The sequence below is a fragment of the Sciurus vulgaris genome, assembly GCF_902686455.1.
Source record: "Sciurus vulgaris genome assembly, chromosome: 2".
Lineage (NCBI taxonomy): Eukaryota > Metazoa > Chordata > Mammalia > Rodentia > Sciuridae > Sciurus > Sciurus vulgaris.
Genome location: NC_136462.1, coordinates 36,972,604 through 36,994,490, shown reverse-complemented (window position 1 = coordinate 36,994,490; position 21,887 = coordinate 36,972,604). Strand labels below are relative to the sequence as shown.

Sequence of the window (21,887 nt, the reverse complement as noted above, 5' to 3'; positions counted from 1 at the left end):
GCTAAGTGAGATAAGCCCATCTCAAAAAACCATAGGACGAATGATATCGCTAATAAGTGGATGATGACACATAATGGGGGGTGGGAGGGGTTAGTGTTAGGGTTAGAGTTCAGGTTAGAGAGGGGGTCAAGAATGGAGGAAGGAAGGACTGTATAGAGGAAAAAGAGGGGTTGGAGGGGTGGGGGGGAAGGGAAAAAATAACAGAATGAATCAAACAACATTACCCTATGTAAATTTATGATTACACAAATGGTATGCCTTTATGCCATGTACAAACAGAGAAATAACATGTATCCCATTTGTTTACAATAAAAAAATTATATAATAACTCCATAGTTTTGTTGAAAGATCACTAAAATGGGAATAAAGAGTCAAATTGTAGACTTAATTTTGCTATCAACTAGTTATATAATGTTAGGTTAATTTTAAAATGACTTGATATTGAATTTTGCTTTTCTTGAATTTACAGTGTCTTCTAGTTCTGAAATTCTACAACTTAAAAATGTCAATGTATTCATTGACATTTACTATCAATATGCACTTTGAAAGATGATAGCTATCATAGTAGTTGTTATTATGTTATGTAAAGAGTAAGGTTGTCACCAAGGGGTGTGTTGCTGATAGATATTTAACAACCAGTTCTCTGAAGAAAAAAAAATTGATATATATCTTTGACCTCAACCCACAAAGTAAATATTTTCACTTCTCTATGATTTAAAGCTACCAATTTGAACTCACCGAATGTAGACTTGGAAAGAACTAAACACAATCATCTCACAAGCCAGTGTGAGCTAGCTCTGGCTCAACGCTATGGTATTGCAGGTAGAATACATTCAACTACAGATAACAGAAAATTCAGTCATCTGTGGCTCAAACAATAAAGGCATTTAATTTTTTTCCTAAGTAAGAAACCTGGAGATAGAGAAAGTGGTTCAAATGTTGTTTCAAAAACTCCACCATCTCAAGGTGTTGGGTCAGTTTCCTTACAATTTTCTTGGTCCTCTACTTCTTTGGTGCAAAATGGCTAGAGTAGCTTTTTGTCCTTTGGGGGCAGTGCCCAAAGTAGGAAAGCAAAGGTACAAAGTAAATATACTTTTTCCCTCTCCTTTTATTAAAAAGGGAAAATTTTGCCCAGAAACCCCAGAATTCTTTCTCTGCTGTTTCATCAACAAGCCCTGAATCACATGTCCATCCTTAGTCCTACTTCTTTATTTCTGGCAAAGAATATCTGAATTGCCACCATGAGCTAAACCAATTGTGATTCTTACTTTGAACCACACATAAGGAGGTGAAAGGAAGCAGTACTGATGTACACAAATGACATTGTCTGCTAAACATAAGGAAGTTTCAAACTGAAAAAATGAGGATGCTTTCAACCATTAACTCTGATTTGATTTGATAATTATTGAGTCTGTTCAAGAGGCAAGACAAAAGAATGTTATCTGTCTCTCTTTCATCATGAGCACATGTCCAAGAGTGGCTTTATAGGGGACTTGCAGCCTAGCCATTAATATACATAATCTTTTTATACTTTTTAATGATCTGAGGGGAATCATATTTTTAAATGTTGATTCATAACATAACTTCCATAGAAATTTTAATTAATATGAACTCTTTAAATCAAACTTTATGAACATTTGGATACAAGAATGAATAGTTCAAAACGAGTCAAAAAAATGTTGGGTCTCTGTCCTAATTCATATCTTCTATTATCATGATATGTTACTAAGTAATATGTTTCATTTTATTTATTAGTAAGTGATGCTTAGTTTATAGATTAGTTTATAATACATGGACCCAAATAATAAAATTTCATTTATTTAAAATGAATTCATTTAAAATGGCTCTGTAGTTCATAAATAATTCTTTATTTGATAGCTTATTTTGTAACATTCAGAAAGTTTCCTATAATACACTCAACTAAAATTGGAAAGAAAGGAGTATGACTTAGTATATTAAACAAGTCTCTGAATAAAAAAAAAAATTGGAGGCATGGTAAAGAGCAATATAAAACTAGAAAATTCTCAGGACTACATAGTTTTTTAAAAAAACAATCCCTGCTCTGATTCTGCTTCTCTATATGTTCCTAATTATCATTTATACTCATCTAATTATTTATTTGCAAATGTAAATGCAAAAGCCCAGAAAAATACTGCTGTACAGAAGAAAGTTTTAATAATATGATAAATGTCATCTCTTTTAGCCTTTGATCACTGAAGCAAGTGTAGAGGACAGGAGTACATAATTAGGTATTTATTTTTATTTTCAAATTATAGATGGCTATTACTAAATTAAGAAAATTGTAGCAGTGGAATACTTTAGGTTATCCAATCATTTCAGTTGGGGCTGCATGGGAGCATATAGGAAGAGTTAAAGCAGATCTAGAGACTTCTTTGCTCTAGTTAGACTATTGAGCCTATTTTTGATTGTTTATGCAATGACTAGATTGTCTAATTTGAGATACTTTATATCCCCAAGCTCTGACTGAGTTTACATTTTATCTGTTTAATGCTTTCCTATGGTTCCCATAACAATACATATCAAGAAATATCTGTTGCTTTGGGTTTGGCTTTTCATTTTGTTTTGAAAGGTTTACCTCTGTCATTCATTATCAAACACACTGAATCTGAAGCTATCAAATTAAGAAATTAGATCAAACTGGCATTTCACATAAGCAAAACACTACTTAAATTATATGGATTTAAAAGTTTTTTTTAATGAGCATTTCAATACAAAAAGAAAAAGAAAAGCTTAGCACACACACACAAAAAATTAGTTGATCTTATAATCAGTTTCCAAATTAGCAGACTGCAGGCCAAATGGAGCCCACAAATACACATTTGGTACACAACACACTTAAAAGCCAGGATAGGAGGTCAGTCGGTCTCTGTCTTGTCTGTCTCTGTCTCTCTCTCACACATACCACACACACACACACACAGAGAAAGAGAGAGAAAGAGAGAGAGAGAGAGAGAGAGAGAGAGATTTCTAGCTTCTCTTGAAAATCTTAAAAACTAGCAGGACAGAGTTTGTATTTTCAGCTGCAGCTAACTCCCCATTCTTACATCCCATTGCAAAAAGGGCCTCTGCTGCCTTCTAACCCTGTACAACCCTCACCACACTCTGCCAATTTCTCACATTTAAGGTGCCTAACTTGCACATTGTTAGGTGGTTTCCTGATAAGGACCCTCTCACTAAAGGGGAAAATTGGGGCTTCCCTCCTCCCCTCCTCTTGACAGGCCTTGCACCTAGGGGCCTTATTGCCTAGAGGGGGCCTTCTTTTGTAATTTACAAACGGGTACTAGCAGCCCTTGCAGGTTCTGATCTGAGCTTGGAAAATCCTAAGAGCAAGAATTGTTGCACATGCCTATAATCCCAGATGAAACTGAGACAGGAGGATCAAAGTCCAAAGCCAGCCTCAGCAAAAGTGAGGTGCTAAGCAACTCAATGAGACCCTGTCTCTGAATAAAACACAAAATAGCACTGGGGATGTGGCTCAGCGATTGAGTGCCCCTGAGTTCAATCCCTGGTACTTGCCCCCACCAAAAAAAAAGAATTGTCTTATTTGTCTCATTTGACTTTATAATCTTAGGACTAGGCAAGGCTGATACATACAATAGGATTCAAGAAATGTAAGCCAAATAAATGATCTTGAATATATGTTTCTACCTTCTACCAAAAATTATTTTTAAGGACTCTCAAAAGACTTAGGATATATTTGGGAAGTATTGGCACCTTCATAGTTTCTAGCTTGTAGTTTCTGGGCTTCCTTTAAGGTGAATTTTGTGGACCTGTAAACTTATTGACTAGTTGAATTGTTCAACTTTGACTAGTTGAGATTCCACTTCCTCTTCCCACTTGCCTTGTACTAGAGTTCCCTGATGAGACTGAGGCCTGGGCATCCAGTCACCCCAATCCCAAGTCCATCTAGTCTCTTCTATTTTCCTTTACCACTGGGCGCTGGAAATCCCAATATGCCTTCCAGTAGCGTGCACTAAATTCCCATCAATCATTCTCTACTTCCACAAGCAAAGCAAATATTCTCTACGAATACACCACACACACACACACACATTAAACTAGAAATTTTTTTGTTTCTAATATATGATATTCATATATTTTAAAAATATATTACAGAGATAATTTAATTTTTGCTCATTTCTTTTCTTATCTGCAAAGGATTAGGTGGTTTATGAAAGCAGGAAAAAAATAAGAAAAAAGATGTGACAACAATCAAGACCAAAAAAAATATTACTTAGATTAGGTCATAATCAGGAGTCAGGACACAAAAGTGCAGTCACAAAACTGCTTTTGAGATCCTTAGTAAATCAGAAGAAAAACAAAACTAGGTTAATGATTTGCCCCCAAAGAAAAACACATGCCAATATTTCTCCCAGAGAAGCAACGTTTTCTTTACTACCTAATTCTGAAAGAAATGTGTGATATGGGGCCATATGGGCAGCAGTGGTGATGGGTGGTGGGGGCTTTGTCATGGAATAGTGTCTTGAATAATTTCCTTTACGAATGCAGGAATGGCTGTATTCTCATTCATAAAAGGTTCTCAGGGTATTCTAAGTGAAAGGTGAAGGTGTTATATCAAATATGACTCACAAAAGGCAGTTCCACAGATGGCCCAGAAAACTAAAAACAAAAAAAGAAAATAATTCAAGTAAGCAGGTTTCTGCTGATACATTGTGATCTGAGAAGAAATCTTGAAGCAGTATTTCTCAAAGACAGGTCTGCAGATCTCACACAGAATCACCAGGGAGTGCTGGTTAAAACCACACTTTCTCCAGATCTATAGAGTAGGAATCTCTGGAGGATAAGCCTGAAAATCTGCAGTTTTTACAAGTTCCCCAATGATTTTTAAATCCCATCAGAGCCAGAGAACCTCTGCCCTAGAGCAGTGGTCTCTGGAAATTTTGCTTGTGTTTTCGAAAAGAATTTTGAAAAGGTAGGTACCATTTCTCATGTTTTTAAGTTGACACCTAAAATTTTTCATTCTAATTTTAAATAGGCACAAGAAATATAATTTCTGGTATATTCTAATATTGACATTTTAAATAAATATTTCACTCCACTTTATTTTACTCAATTTTTTTGGTACCAGGGATTGATCCCAGAGGCTTTTAACCACTGAGCCACATTCCCATCCCTTTTTATTTTTTATTTTGAGACAAAGTCTTGCTAATTTGTTTAGGGCTAAATTGCTTAGGTCCTCCCTAAGTTGCTGATGCTGGCTTTGAACTTGCAAACCTCCTGCCTCAGCCTCCCAGGCCAATGGAATTATAGATTGCACCACCACACCTGGCTCATATCACTTTAATATGTATTCAATGAATCTTTTTTTTTTTTTTTTTTTTTTTTTTTGCGGTGCTGGGGATCGAACCCAGGGTCTCATGCTTGCAAGGTCAATGAATCTTAAATGCTTATATCTGGCTCTATTATACTTCTCTGCAAAATGATGTGCATGTACATTGAAATTTTATTTCTATTTTCTGTGACCTTAAAGTGCCAAGTGTTAAAATTTCTTCAGAATCACATTAATATTATAATTATTAGTAGTATACAAGAAACAAAACATACGTCATATATGTTTTATAAAAATTTTTAAGTAGAATAATGTTTTGGAAATACTTCTTTTAATCTGATAGATGGGCTATAGTCCCTCTAGTTAATATATTCATAGATGAACTTTACTTATTGCTAGAATAAGACAGGGTTTCACAATCTATTTTATTCTTATTCTTTGTATTACATATAATAGTCACTGAGAAAACTTTCTTACACAAGTTAGTAGATGGGAACAGAAGATGTTTTGTAATAGCAGTGTCACTCAAATTTTGAAACTCCTGAATTATAAACCAAATTTCATATATAACTTATTATCAAAATTTAATTTTAATAAATTTAAGGTAATAATTTTATGTCTTCCTTCAATTTTGCTGAAAGCAAAGAATTAGACCATTGGAGCTATAAAGAATATGTAATCCATTCATTAACAATCTTTCACCCTCTTTAACCCCAACAACAGTATTAGTTTAATGCCTTTCAGGATGTTATACACCCCAAAAGGTAATCACTTAAGTAAGTATCCAGATGGTTAAAAGATACTCCATTCTTTTAATAAGTAGGTAAAAAGTGATTGGGAAAGGGGAGGTGGAAAAGAAACAAGGGGCACTCTCAGGTAGAACCTTTTTAGTAAAGAATACTTGTGAAAATTGAGGATCCTAAAAAGATTCTTTAAGAACTACCCTTGCTTCCATGTTTCTTACAAAGTCTTTGTGAAAGTTCACAAACCTCTGTTTGAAGGTCATCTTACTAATTATCTGAATACATTAAGCAAATGCATTACTTTCAAAACAACAAACAAAAAACCTCAATAAAATAATTTAGGAGTCCCAAAATGTATCTTGATCTTCTCAGGTTCCCTCCAAATGTGTGTACAGACTAAGTTTGGATGGTTATAACAAAGGGTTAAGGAGAAAGAATCAACAAAATGATCATAACAAACACCAAAGGAAGATGTGATTTTTAAGAGCTGACAAGTTATTGATATTAAGATTTTGCCAGTACTTTTTTTTATTTTAGTTAATGAAATTTGTATAATCCCCTCAAGGGTTGAATTGGCTGTGGGTCAGAAAGGACCAGAAGGTACTTCAGGTTTCCTCCGTGAGGAATTCTGTAATTTTGTTGTTACATTGAAGCTGGGGGAAGCGAGGATAAAAATGTCTTAGTGCCTTTCTCTTTCTTTCTCTTTCTTTCTCTCTCTCTCTCTCTCTCTCTCTCTCTCTCTCTCATTACTTTAATATGAAAATAATTGCCTCTGCTCTTGGAGACCTGGCTTAATTAGACTAATCTGATTTTCTGCTGGCAAAACTAACACTAAAATGGTATTGCTCTGAGTTCTCTAATTATAGAGCAATCACACTTTTTTTTTAACAGATACTAAAACCAAATGCTATAATGTTGGATGAGGTCATAGTGAATAACTTGTTATAAGGCCTATTTTGAAGTTCCACATGATTTTCTGTGAATGTTATGCAGTGACAAGATACAAAGTTTGCTGCAGAAAAAAATTATGAATTGCTACTATAATTTATCCAAGTAGTGATGAAGTTCCACAAGTTATTTCATAAGAAGCATGTTGACCAACCAAAACCTCTGTTCTTCCTTCTCCACACTCTTCATCCATAAACGCTTTCTGGTTTCCCCTCTCTAAGCCATCGGTCTCTTCATTTTCTTCCCCACACAGCCTCAGCACCATGATCAACCTTTTTTTTTTTTTTTATTGTAAACAAATGGGATACATGTTGTTTTTCTGTTTGTACATGGCATAAAGGCATACCATTTGTGTAATCATAAATTTACATAGGGTAATATTGTTTGATTCATTCTGTTATTTTTTCCCTTCCCCCCACCCCTCCAACCCCTCTTTTCCCTCTATACAGTCCTTCCTTCCTCCATTCTTGCCCCCCTCCCTAACCCTAACTCTAACCCTAACACTAACCCCTCCCGACCCCAATATGTGTCATCATCCACTTATTAGCGATATCATTCGTCCTTTGGTTTTTTGAGATGGGCTTATCTCCCTTAGCATGATATTCTCCAATTTCATCCATCTGCCTGCAAATGCCATAATTTTATCATTCTTTATGGCTGAGGAATATTCCCATGATCAACCTTTTGATTGATACCCTCACCATCATTCTCAGTCCTCTTACTCCCTTGAACTTATTTGTTTTGCCAAGTCCCAGCCCAGAGTCAACCAACCATCTGTTCTCTTTACTATTGCTAGTTTGTCAAAGACTGTTTGAGAAAATTGTATAACTGCTGATTCACAGCATGAGAAATCTTCAGTTTTCAAACTCACCTTGATCCTTAGCACTACATGTCAGTCCTTTCACTCTTGCCTAGTTGACTTCCTCTCCTACTGCTCAGGTGCTGTTCCAATCATCACTTTCCAAGGTTTTGTACCATACCTCCCTAACCAATGGATGATCTAACTTTCTATTTTGCAGGAAAAAATTAGTGTTTAACTTCTTTTCCTTCTTCTTCTAACGGTCATCTACAGCGTCACGATCCTCTCTCTCTGTCCCAGGAGAAATGCTGTGCATCAATTGCCTCCTCTCAATACCATTAGGGTTTTGTTCGTTGGTTTTAAAACTCTTCACTAAAATATCTGTGTAAGGCAAATATTCTCCTTGGAAATCATATTCCAAGTTGAAGAAATGGACATTGGAATGTTAGGAAATAAACATTGTTGATTGGCTAAGAAAAGACCACATCAGAATAATAAGTGTTCTTCCTCTTTGAATCATTCAAAAAGCAAGGAAAGAAAGGATGGTCAGTTGGGATGCTGCCTTCCCATTAAATGTTTTAAAACTCTATCATAGTTCAGTCAGCCAAATGTCACCAATTGAAATTTAAAGAGGTTGTGCTTTAGTAATCAATGCCATTTTTGTCACCTACTGTTTGCTACCACCTGCTGCATGTACAGTTTAAGATATTATTAATGATAACTCGTCCACCCAGTATCTCTTTTCACTGCAAGGAGTTTACTCACCTTCATTCATTCCAAATTTTTCATAGAAAGAATTTTCCTAGGGAAACCAAAGGGAATTGTGGTTGGCTTTTTATGGTTCTTTAAATTTGATATCTTACTAAACCAGATATCACACAAAACTTTCAAGGGACACATGTATGCTTTAGTAAAAGTATTTGTAGAACCTGTCTAAAAAGAAGCTTTGATGCAGAGGAAGCTTAAAGGAGTTCTAGTTTAACCCAGGGCAGACCCAGATTTTGTGGGAATCCAATCATATGTAGTTTGAGGAAGTTTGTCTTTTCAAAAGAATATGAAATTATAAATACAAAATCGGGTCAGAACCTTTGGAAACAATCTTGAAAATGAAGGGCTCTGAAGCTTAAGCTTTATTAGCTTCATATTAATCAGGCTTTTTTTTTTTTTTTAATCTGACCATTTAATGGGGTCATTAAACAAACCTAAACCAAACAAAAACTCATGAACTGAAAATATCTAACATGAGCCAGGCATTTTACATATCACAGTTCATGCTCACAACAAACTTATTTACCATTCTTCTTTTTGTAAAGTAAAAATGGAGGATCAGAGATTTTAGTGACTTGCTCACAGGCAGCCCTGCTCACAGTGAAGCTGAGGTCTAATCCAAGTTCTGACAAACTAAATCTAGCATTTTCTCAATACAATACTCTGCCATTACGGTTTCCCAAAAGATAAAAGGTTTAAGTTATTTTGGAGAACAATACCCCTAGAAAACGGCTGGAAATGCTCAAGTCAGTACTTGAAATTGACATGATTTAATTTACATTTGAGAACTTCCCTGAACATACTGCTCTAAATCTGTGGTTAAAGGGCATGAAAACACAAATATTTAACTCTTGATTATCTTCCCCTCCCTAAACAACAGGAAGATCTTAGGGTTCAGAAGACAATGTGGTTCTAAAAAAAAGAGGAAAACAGCAGAATCTGGAGGTAAGCCTAGAATTACAGCTTTCTAAGAAAGAGTCTGGCTATAGAAGGACATACTGACAGTGTGGATCTTTCACAAATTATATCCTCTTGCTACATAACCAATATTTTTTAATCTTGATGTTATATCAGGTTTTAAAGATTGGAAAATAATGACAATGGCTCATATATTACTCTGTTATATTCATACCCTTCATTTGCCAGTTTGACCTCTATTATTTTTAAATAGAAGGGACTTCTCCTAAAGCCCCTGGAAGTAGGTACTGTGCCATTTTATCTTTTCCACTCTCAAAGAATCCAGCACTTGGTACAGATAGGCATTTCACAGAGGCTTGTTGCCATGGTGTTGATGAGTTATTTTTGATAGGTCATCATTTTCTAACACAATAGGAATTCCATAATGTAGATAGATGGTGATTCTATCCTACTCATTCAAAGACTTCAGTATAAAACTTTTGGCATTTTTCTAAAGCTAAGACAAGAATTGATCAGATGTAGTTGTTTTTTTTTTTTTGGTCAACAAGTTACCACTGGCGCTATTTAAAAGTCCTCCTGATTTTGTGGTCTTAGGGCTATTGTGACCTCAAACTGTAACTAAAATCAGTCCAATGCAACAGGAGTTTCAAGAACAGCAGCACAAAAATGATGTCTTAACTGGATGGGAAAAGAAGGCACATATTTTCAAGAAGGCCTCTTTATTATTGAAGTAGAAGTTTCCCTTCAAGATGACAAGTGGTGCAAACTCCTCAGGATCTTACTTGTCCTCAAAAAGGTGAGTGTTTGGAAGAAGCCAAATGGCAACCACCCAGGAGGGAAAGGAAAGTCTGTATTAACCCAGGCTAAAGACAAATATTATGATGTCTCTTCCCACAGAAGTTCTAAAATAGAGGACAACTACTTGAAGGAATTGAATGAGGACTTAAAACTAAGGAAGCAGGAACTTTTAGAGATGTTAAAACCTCTAGAAAATAAGAACAACCTCTTATTCCAGAAGTTAATGTCTAACTTGGAGGAAAAACAAAGAAGGTAAGGACTCTCTACTCAGGTTGGAGAATTTAATCTCCGTAACACTAGCAGTGAGTATTTATATTGCTTGGTTTTTGTTTTCAAATTCGGACAAATAGGCCTAGTAAAATGTAAAGAATATGCAATCACAAAGGGATGAAGATGAATCCTTAATTTTTTGGTAAAATTAAATATGACTCAACGCTCATCTCATGAGGCTATAATTGTTACTTTTCCTTTGTAGAATGCCTACTCAAGAAACAGGTAACAGACTTCAATGACTTCAGTCTTTCATGTTTACACTCATAGCTTCCTTATTCATGTTTATGAAATCATTATAGGAAAAACTATTCTGCTTTTTCTATTCAAGCAGTGAACTGCTGATCTTTTCTGAACCTAGGAGCCCTCTGGATTAGAATCCTGCCTCTGTAAACATATGAGAAAGTCATAACTTTTTGCTAGAACACTCACTGTTCCTGGGATCCACAAACTGTTTCCTTTCTAGTCTCAGAAAATCTCACGTCAATTGAGATACCCTTATCATAAGCCTTTCAAGGAGCTTGGAATTTTGGAGAACAAAAACCAGACAAAAAATTGTGGTCAAGCACCACTGCTTACACCAGCTACTTAAAACAGCAAAATTTTCTCAGGGCAACAGAAACAAAGGCCTTAGGAAGAAGAAGGGCAAGGAACAGAAATACAATCAATGCCTTCAAAGAATATTCTCTCTTACAGTGAAAGACTTGATATTGATTCAGATTTTGTTAGGAACTTCTTAAAGGCTTGCATTCTTTGGGGGCTACCAAGGATATATGGTTTCACCAACAAAGTCAAATGTCTTTATTTGGAGACTCAAGGAGGAGGAGGAGTTGGACAGAGAAGGGTAGGAAATAACTCTGAAATTTTATCCTGAAGACATCAGGTTTTACAACCTCCTCCTTTATAGGGGCAGAACTGCTTCTTCCTCCCCAAAAGACATACACCAAAATATTATTCTGAAGGGATAGAGAGGAATCTTGTTGGCTATTGAAAAACCAAAGTTTTGAGCATTAAAGAGCATAGAACTCATTACTGAGCACATAGCTATGGCAAACGTAAATAGGGAATGGAATAATCCCAATTATAGAGACTTTCTATGTCCCAAAGGACTTCCAAAATCCTTGAGATTCTATTCCCTATCTAACTTCTATAGTAGAGTATTTTCTGACTGGTTGCAGAATACTAATATTATTCTTTTGGAGGTCTGTATGTTTTATGATATATCTTTTCCTTCAGTTTGCAGATCATGAGGCAGATCATGGCAGGGAAAGGATGTGATGAATCCTCAGTCATGGAGCTCATTAAAGAAGCAGAGGAGATGAAACAGAACCTGGTAAGAGGTTGGTGGGTACTATGGGGAATAGCCTTCTAAACAGTGCTCAATTCCACTGTTTTTGTCAAATGTAAAAGGAAACACATAGTGCTCATTTCCAGCATCTGATGCTTTAACATTCTTATCTCTTTGATCTAGAAAGTCCAAGATAATCCCAAGGGAGTTAGATGGAACATTGGGAAGGACAAAGACTAGCTAGCAAAATTCTATTTCTTTGACTTTAAAAATAACTTTTCATCTATGCATTAATGGATATAAGTGCATTAACCATTCATATATCTAAAGAACAGGATGTATGTATTAAAGTAAATGAAAAGAAATAATTTACTCTGAGATTCTTAGAAAATCTTTTAGAAATCATCAATGTAAAAGGATCTTAAATATTAGAAATTAGTGGTTTAAGCCCCAGAGAAATTGTCATGATGTAAACATCTTAAGTGTTAGGAACTAATTTCTACTAATACCAGCTCATAATCCCCATAATTAATGTTATTACTTAAAATAATAACTTATTTTTTAATCATCATCATCATCAAACTTATCTCTCATGTTCTTGGATTTGAGGGTAGCTCCATTTATTGCCTTCTCTGTGGTTTACTATGTCCCTGACCCCTTTTCCACCCTTAACTTAGTAATTTCTTCAAACCTCACTTTAATGGCTAGACAAACACATGTCTCTGTTTATTTGGTCCCCCCCCTCCAACAGGAAAGGAAAAACAAGATGCTTCGGAAGGAAATGGAGTTGCTATGGAACAAGGTGTGCCTCTAAGGATCTCTTGAAAGTACTGCCCTGCAGATCATAATGCAAAGAATCCCTAATTCCTGTGGCCCTTCCTCATTTTTTAATGCCCCTACTTCCACCCATGCATCATTTCAATCCTTTTTTTTTTTTTTTTTTGTACAGTAGTCAAAGTGATCTTTTCAAAACAATCAAAGCATGTCACTCTTCTTATGAAAATCCTTTATAGCCGCCTCATTATGGTATAATCTAGCTCATGTCTACCTCGCTATAGTCTCCTCTTATAGAAGTCTTCCCTATACTTTCTATGTAATCACCCTACTGGCTCATGGTGGTTTCTCAATGTGACAAGCCTTTTCCTATCTCATGGTCTTTGTTCTTGTTTTACTCCCTGTCTGTAATGCTATTTTCTCATAGTTGGCTCATCCTCATTCTTCAGATCTCAGCTTAAATATCACCTCTTTAGAAAGGCCCTCCTTGTGTAGTCCATCTAAAGTAGAGCACCCCTCCTGTTAATGTCGTCAATAGTACTTTTATGATATTAACTTATTACTTTTTATTTTATTATTATTATTTTTTACTCCCTTCTTGACCCCTTACCCGCTTCTGGGATAAAAACTCCTTCAGTATCTTGATTGCTTTGTCCAAATCCCTAACACCTATCACAATGTCTGGAACAAAAGTAGAGAATCAGTGAATATAAGTTGAATGAATGAACAAAGGAATACCTAATTCTAATGCCTATATGATTTTACAACAATCATTGCATTAAGATAATATTATTAGAACGCTTTCCTGGAAAATCAGGAGGGGAAATACCTTTGTGGACTAGCCCTTGGAACCATAGTACTATTTCGCAGATCACACAACTGAAAGGGCAGATAGTGTCTTCTGACATAAAACAGGTGTGTGGTATGATCTGACTACTTTTTTTCCTCTCACCTTTCCACAAATAATCAGGATAACTCTAAGACCTGCATCTTGAAGTAAGATCTGCTCCTACTTCTCAGCGGCAGCTACAAAACACTTCTATGAGTTTGGAAAACTTTTAGTTTCTAAGTTCTTGAGTCTTTGTGATAGAAAACATGCCAGCACAATTCCTCTATGAAAATACAGCTTCTCCAGAGCTACCAAAGTACTTTTTATAGGGAATGTCTATATTCCTTAGCTTATGATCAACTTTCTCTACCCATTCTTCAGACAGGGGGAAATGGAGACAAGCAGCATGCTTAGTGACTAAGAATACAGGCTTGAAAGTAGATATGGTTCAAATAGCAGCTTTGTACTTTTCTAGCTGTGTGACCCTAAATAAATGACTTAACCTCTTCAAGTCTCTATTTTCTCATCAATAAAATGGAAATAAAATTAGTAACCAAAGAGCTGTGTGAATTAAGTGAGAATGATTGTAATACAGTACTGAAAATAATTTGTAAGTAGCTTAGAGTAGTGATTGGCACATAATAAGGGCTGAACTGGTATTTTTTTGATTATAAGGTTATTCAGGCTTGGTGTGGTGCATGTTTGTGATCTCAGCAACTCAGAAAGTTGAGGCAGGAGGATTGCAAGTTCAAGGCCAGCCTTAGCAACTTAGCAAGACCCTGTCTCAGAATAAAAATAAAAAGGGCTGGGGATGTGGCTCAGTGATAAAGTGCCCCTGGATTCAATCCCCAGTACCAAAAATTTATATATCAAACACACACACACACACACACACACACACAATAATATATATATTACACTCAGGGAACCAAAGGAAAGAACTCAATATTTTATGAATCCTCTTTGGTAGGTAGAACAGTTTTCAAGTTGGGCCCTGAGAAGTTGCTGACTTGCAGGAACCAAAATCCTTGACTCACTTCCCTCATTAATTCCTTCTAACTTAAAGATCTGGCAAAATGTTTCTCCACAGACATTAGAGACAGAAGAACTCCGAGATCAACAAAAGGCACCACAGATAAAAACCAGGGCAGACTTACAGGATGGAAAGGCAAGTGGATGGCATGTACTTAGAATTTCAAGATTGTTGGTGCCATATACTAGACAGCCTGTTGCTAATAAGCCTAATTTGGGTAGACAGATAGGTAAGATCTGAGCTTTTAGGGTATATTGGATATTATGGTCTGTCAGATACTACACTTTTTTCATGGGATCCTATTTCTTTAGCTCTCTTCTCTCATCTCAGGCTCCCAAATTCCCCTCATCATCTAGCAAGATCAAGGATGAATTGGAGATATTATTTGCAGAGAAAGTGAAGGAGATAAGGAAGGTAGTACAATCACTCTGAATGGTAGTAGCTTTGGAGGTAATAAATTAGGTATCTTTAATGTAGCAGTTATCTGCCTAAGGTATGGTATACTCCTGAACCAATGCAGTTTTATAAGCAATCCAGTTCCTGTGAGATATTATATTTGAGTTAGAGTGACATCACAAATTTCTGGAAAATTATGTTAGCAAGGACAAAGTAAGAAAAGCTATACTAACAATGACAACTCCACAACAGCTATTTGATGTCTGACACTTGTTAGTTTGTCTTAGAGAATGCATTTAGAGATTATATTTGTATATCATCATCTCATAATTGACTCATTCACAAAAAAATGGCCTGTTCATTTATCTTTTAACTTTGAGAGTGTGGATTACACAGGGTAGGCCAACTAAGAGGACTGTGCAGTTGAAACCAAGCGAATAGTGAATCTATGACACCATAATTTTGCTATAAGGTTACCAAAGCATATTGAGAAAACTGATTTTTGATCTCAATTTACTTTGTCACCCAGAGGCTCTTTCTTCCACCAGGAAAAGCAACAGAGGAAAATGGAATGGGTCAAGTATCAGGAACAAGCCAACATCCTTCAGGTACCAAGGTCTTCCAAGCCTGGACATGGGAAGCAATTTCATTCATATAATATAAAGGCTTTTATAGCTTTATATTATTTAAGCCCAATTCCTTTGTCCTGGGTTGCCAATTGTCCTGCTAAAGGAATGTATCCTGGAGAGATGGCTGAAGTGACCTATCTCTGGCTTCACCTTGAATAACTTGGAATAAGTAGTATTTCATCCTAAATTCTTCATTTTGTTCTATTAGAAATGGGCAGGGTGGGACAAATACTAAATACTATCTATCCAATTTTAAAAGACTGAACATGAGAGGGGATTATTTTTTAATTTCTGTGTGAAGAACATTCAGGTAACAGTGGATGTAGAGAAGTTAATAGTATATGAGTAGTTTTGAAAAAAATGTCCTCTTTCAGAATGACTTTCATGGCAAAGTGATTGAGCTGAGAATTGAAGCCTTGAAGAACTACCAGAAGGCCAATGAATTGAAATTATCACTGTACTTACAGCAGAATTTTGCACCAAAGCAAACATTTTTAAATCTTCCAGGGTCCCAAGGTAGGTAAAGTATCATATACAGTTGGAGGATTTTTGTTGTTGTTAACATCGGGGATCCCATTACTTGTAAAATGAAAAACATTGTCTAGTTACATGGTAAATTAAATGTTAGTGGTGTAATAATAATTGTTTTCACTATCATACATATTAGTATTATTCAGAAGCTCTTGTATCAAGGTAAGTATTTTCTCTGGAGGAAATTAAGTTTTCTTTGTACAGATTAAGTAATATGTCATGTTCTTAGTATATGTAAATAACATAGCACTTAATAAAATATTAGTTTTCTCTTCTTTTCCCCTCACCTAAGAATCAGAATCATTTGATTTCATGAATCTTATTGAAATAGATTGTGTTTCTGCAGAGCAGAAGGCCAAGGAGATAGATATCTGATGATGGTTGTTGAGTTTCACTAATCCAGAAGTTCCTCTGGGAGTTTCATTGATTTCCTCTAAGGAATCTATGGCATCATTACAGGAAGTCATACAATTTTCCATAAAAAATAGAATAAAGGAATGACTCTGAGGGCCAGGAAAAGAATTCATACATTTTCAAGTATATATGAACTTAAACTCTGCAGTTTTAAAAAGGGCATACAATGGGAAATCATAACCAAGGAATGACAACGTTCTATCAGTGTCAGTATGTTAGTCTCTAATTTCTTCTCTGTCTTATTTCATAAAAGGCTTGAAAATTTTAGAAAAGCACAGCACATATGATTAAATAAATAGATGGATAAATCAAAGGGAAGATAAAATTAGTTGAAACTAGGTAAATACATGAAAACACATGATGGAAGTACTATGTAGTTGGTAGCAGTAGACTATAAATTTGATTCTGAATTCCCCGGCAAAAAGAAATATGAATGTGTGGTGTCCACAAAGTAATAGCAAACGAATTGCTCAGGAGAAGCATAGCTTTTCCTGGTAGATACTCAGACCTGTGAGAAATTTCTCCTCTATATCATCATAATGAAGATAGGACCCTATACATCTAATAATATCAATATCCTCAATGATATTTTTAAATGATTTAAAAAATGTAAACTTTTTAGGTGGTTTATCATCTGTTCTTCAGCATAATATAATAACAAATTATTATTTTGAAAAATTTAAAAAGGATATATAAACTCAAGATGATTTGGTGCAGGCACATAGCACTCTGCCTTGATCCATAGGTTAAATTGTAGAAAATCAGAAAACTGAATAGAAGGACTACCCTACTCCAGGTAATGTGCCACACATATTTTTCTTTCAACTTATGTCTTGAGAAGAACTGGACAACTGAAAGCTGGAAATAAAGAACCCAGAATGCAACCAGAAGCAATATAAAGTTATTAAGATACAAACTAAGAAGATAGAGAGAAGGGTTATGAGGAAGACGGACCCCTGTTCACCTCATGCAACATTAACCAAAGGTCATCTCAAGAGATCCACAGAGCAAGGATCCAAAAGTCTTTCCAGATTCAAGTCAAGCCCAGATTAGTTAAGTAGTGAAGAATTCCATTCAACTCAATTGTCTCAGTGGGTTTCCCCCCACCTTGCCTACAGAACACTGAATCCATTTGAACTGAATCCATTTGAACAATTTACAGATCAACACATTCCTCTCTCCTTTTAAATATAAAAAATTGGGGTGGGGATTTAACCTGGGGCAATTTATCACTGAGCTACATCCCAGCCCTTTTTATTTTTTGTTTTGAGACGTCAGGGTCTCACTAAGTTGCTTAGGACCTTGCTGAGTTGCTGAGGCTGGCCTTGAACTTGTAATCCTTCTGCCTCAGTCTCCTACTAGGCTTACAAGTGGGCACCATCATATTTGGCCCCAAATTTTAAAGTTTTAGCAAGATGCTTAAAGCTGAGACCTATTTTTTAAATTAGAAACTGAAATTAGTAAGACATAGAGAATTTTAAAGAAAACCATCAGCAACTTGGAACTTTCTTCTTGATGCCATTAAATTAAAAGCATTGAAAAGGGAACAATTTTCTCACTGTGATTTTTAGTATTTAATGCTGTATTACAACATCTCCTAAATTTATCCAAATTTCCACCTAAAATCATCTCACCATCAGATTTTGAGAAGTTGTAATTCAATGAATATAGAATCACAAACGTGAGTTATAGGCCTTATTCAAATCTACTAGTTATATGACCTAGGCAAGTCATTTAGTTTTCAATTTTTTTCTTTTCCTAAAACAACCATAATATTTTATAGTGGGAGTTGAAAAATCCTCACTTCTTTGTAACCCTTACAATGACTCTATGGAATAGGAATTCTAGAACAAAAAACAAACTTAGGAAAGTCAGGCTATTGATTCCATATTTAAAGCTTAGTTCCTGAACTATGCGTTAAAATGGAAATTAAAATGTGTGATTTCTCATGCCTCTTCCATTCCTAAAACAGTGATTTGAATCCAAACTTACCAACTGTTTAATGTACCATCCTTCTAATTAAGGTTAATTTTTCTGTAGTGAAGAAAATATGGTTACGAAATGTAATGAGATATTTGTAATTCAATGTTTATCCCAGTAGGTGGCACCAACCACATCTAGGCTTCAAGTCCACCACAAATAGTGGTAATTCAGGAAATAGGAAATGTTGCGGAAGGCCCTAGCTTTCTATTACCCTTAGGACAAAATGTGTCATATTTATATATAAAGTGAAAAAAGAAAAATGTATCATGCTCTGTGGCACCAAGATGAATTACTGGCAGCCTTGATTAAACCATATTAAACTCAGTATTCTGTTGTGCCACACACCTAATTATTATTCTATTCCCTGATCTTCAGTTCTCTCCATTCCAAAAAAAAAAAAAAAAGTCTCTTATTTCTTCCACAATTCTTATACTGTTTCTCTCTACCACAGTAAATCAGGCAATTAGGACTATGAAGTGAAACATGGGATGGGCAATTGCACCAGGACTATTTTAAGTTTAAATACTTGATAGTGCTCTTGGATGGTGTTGCTTTTCCTCTGCTTTCAAATGAACTGAATTGAATAAACCTGTCTTAGAGAGAGGTTTGAATGTAATTTTGGTCATACTCCCAGAGAAATCAGGGCACAGGCCCTTCTGTTCTAGGTATTTCTGAATAAAGGGAGGTTTTACAACACTGCTCTTGGCCAAGAGTCTTTTTTCCCACTGTCTAATATGCTGCTAGGCTAAGTTATAGTGGTGTGATCTATTTGGCTGGCAAATACTACTGACTTAGTTACACTTCAAGCACTCCTTGAGGCCTAGGACGTAACATTACCATTGGCTGTTTTATTGTTAGTATGCTATATCACCTAGTTTTCTAAAAGAGAAAAATATTTTTCTGTTGCTCATATCTAGGGTGAAGTCTTTCCTTTTGGCCTTTCCAGAGACAGCTCACTTTTGAAGGAATTTACTTCCCCAGCCAATAAAAAATTACAATTTGACACAGGGTGCATGACAGATCCTTCCTGGCTTTTGTGGTGTCAAGAGAGCAGTTTGTTTTCTTTGGAAGTCATATACTAAGCAATCTCTAAATTCAGCTGAATTTCCCATCAAACTGCTGGTGTTTAAGGAAGAGATTTATCTTCAGTAAGAATATAACTCGTGATAAGACATTTGATTTTGACAGTCTGGCTTTTCTGTAACCTGCCCCCAACTCTTAGCACTTTCTTTGGCTCTTTGAGACAGAGGTTCTCCTTTGAGAAGAACCTGAAGGTTGGATGTGGATATTTTCCTACACTTATAAATTCAGATAAAAGCCCAGCAAGATGGGAAATGAACACCCTTGAGACCTTCCTTACTCAATAACCTTCTGTTCCGAAAGCAAGTCATTTCTCCTACCTTTAACCTTTGGTTTGCCTTTAGTATTATTCTTCCCAATGGCTGAAATATGCTTCTGCAGGTGCTGCTGAAGGGAAAATAGTAGTGTTGAGCTAAAATGCTGAAAGGCTGGAGCAGAAAATCATGGCTAGCTCAAATCTGGGTCCTTGATAAATAGTATTGCTCTCAAGTATAGGTTTTTTAAAGCTTTGAGGCAACCTCAACCTTTTCAATGTCAAAGTTAGGTTTATAATATTAGTAGGTTATGCAGCTAATTTCTAAGCTAAGGTCATTCTTTTGGTTCCCATAAAATCTCACAAAAGTCCAAGAGGAGAATAAAATCCTTTTATTCCCCTAAATATAAATTTTGAAAATTAAAACCATTAAACTGTACCTTTATTAATGTTAGGATTATTGTAATGAATGACAATAGATTCACCTTGTTTGCATCATACCCCCAGGAGAGCAGTAGAGTGTCTAGGACAGGGTGACCATCATACTTGGCAAATGAAAAGAGGATACCCAGTTAAATTTGAATTTCAGAAAAACAATAATTTGTAGTACCAGTATGTCCCAAATATTGAATGGGGCATTTTTATACTAAACATTATTGGCATTTATTGAAATTCAAATTAAACTGGGTGTCTTATATTTTAGTTTGGCAACTCTAACCTAGGACAGGTTCACTAAGGTGCCTACATACAGCCCCTATAATTCTTCTTTCCGTCTTTTACTGCCTCCCCTCCCCTTAACCTGTGCCTGTCATTCTCCCTCCCTCCTCTTTTTCTTCCCCGACCCCACTTTTATCTTTTGGTTGTTTTCTGCTATTCGCAAATGACCAAGTTTGTGGAATCTCTGCTTGGGCTATCTAAGTGTGTGTATATATGTAAATGTTTTATTCTTCTACTTCTTAAATGTTGTATTAGAGTACATTTTGCAGACTCACAAAGATGTTTAACTTGCATGTCATTCCCAAATGATTCCCCTGCCTCTTGCTGCCCACTGTGGGACAAGAGCTTTTAACAGAAGAAAGAGATCCACTACTCTAAACTTAAAAATATTGTTTAGTGAACTTATTTTCTGAAATAATAATCATAAAATTCATAATAAAACTAATATCAGTTAGTCCTATAGTAATACAATTATATGATATTGTGATGAATGTTAATAGCCTTATAACTCAAAATCTAGGTTCTAAGGGCACTACAACTATGGGAAGAGCAACTACTGGCAGAAATGAACTCAATATGGTGAGAATGACTTTCTTTTTAAAAATTCCCTATTTTAAACACCAGAGTGGATAGAAGGTGTAAATTTTTGTAATGCATTTGTTTATTTGTTTGTTGGTTTATTTTTGTGGCACTGGGAACTGAACCCAGGACCCTCATGCATGCTAGAAAAGCGCTCTTTACTACTGAGCAACACCCCCCAGCCCTCTAATGTATTTAACATACGTTCTAATTTATTATTTTTTAAGAGGATTCACAAAGTGAGAACTGGGGCCCTCCATGTTTTAGCTATCTTTTTCTCTTTTTTTCTCCTCCTATTTTAGAGAATTCTGGGATCAAAGACCTACATTGCACAACAAGGAGCTAAAGAAAATCAGTCTGATGATGCAGGAGGGAGGCTCTTATTTCTGAGGTCACTGCCAGATGAAGCTCTGAAGGATTAAAAGGCTTTCACTCCATTTGCTTTGGACAGATTTAAAGACTAGGCACAGCCATTTGTGTTAATTAAAATTTCTCAAACCTTTGTTTTAGTGCTGTTTTCCCTTTCTCCCCTCACCGATCTAGGTAGAATTGTTAGATGCTTCGTTTTCAGTATGTCAGGAATTTAGTCATTTAGGGATTGTAAACAGTCTCTTATTATTTCGATTGCTGTTGGATTTGAAATGACTAGATTTAAACCACATTTTATGTAGTTCAAATTCATAAGTAGTTCTCTATTTCTGAGGTATTTACTTCTGGGTAAGATTCACTAATGGCAAGAGTGAGCAATAGGTACAAAATAAATAGAATTATATTTGCTAGACTGATCTTATTCTCTCACCAACCACATCCAATTGCCTTGTTGATT

General features: G+C 35.6%; 1 protein-coding gene across 2 annotated transcripts; it reads left to right on the top strand.

The window, feature by feature from the left end:
* The first annotated feature begins 9,451 nt into the window (after window positions 1-9,451).
* Window positions 9,452-21,685, top strand: CCDC196 (coiled-coil domain containing 196). Of its 2 annotated transcripts, XM_079127146.1 has the most exons (11): window positions 9,452-9,514; window positions 10,082-10,283; window positions 10,385-10,537; window positions 11,792-11,888; window positions 12,595-12,645; window positions 14,537-14,614; window positions 14,810-14,893; window positions 15,424-15,483; window positions 15,879-16,020; window positions 21,003-21,061; window positions 21,364-21,685. In XM_079127146.1, exons 2-11 carry the CDS (start codon window positions 10,237-10,239, stop codon window positions 21,481-21,483), a joined length of 891 nt encoding a protein of 296 aa, XP_078983272.1. In that variant the 5' UTR covers window positions 9,452-9,514; window positions 10,082-10,236; the 3' UTR covers window positions 21,484-21,685. The 2 variants fall into 2 exon arrangements, with proteins under 2 accessions (XP_078983272.1, XP_078983273.1); XM_079127147.1 differs by lacking the exon at window positions 9,452-9,514 and having other exon boundaries at window positions 10,035-10,283.
* The last annotated feature ends 202 nt before the right edge of the window (window positions 21,686-21,887 follow it).

What these genes read in the sequence shown, in the direction of transcription:
- CCDC196 (XM_079127146.1), top strand. Translation starts at nt 10,237, where the DNA reads ATGACAAGTGGTGCAAACTCCTCAGGATCTTACTTGTCCTCAAAAAG. An exon ending in TTGGAGGAAAAACAAAGAAG is followed by an intron (nt 10,538 to 11,791) that starts GTAAGGACTCTC and finishes CTTTTCCTTCAG; the next exon opens with TTTGCAGATCATGAGGCAGA. An exon ending in AACAAGCCAACATCCTTCAG is followed by an intron (nt 15,484 to 15,878) that starts GTACCAAGGTCT and finishes GTCCTCTTTCAG; the next exon opens with AATGACTTTCATGGCAAAGT.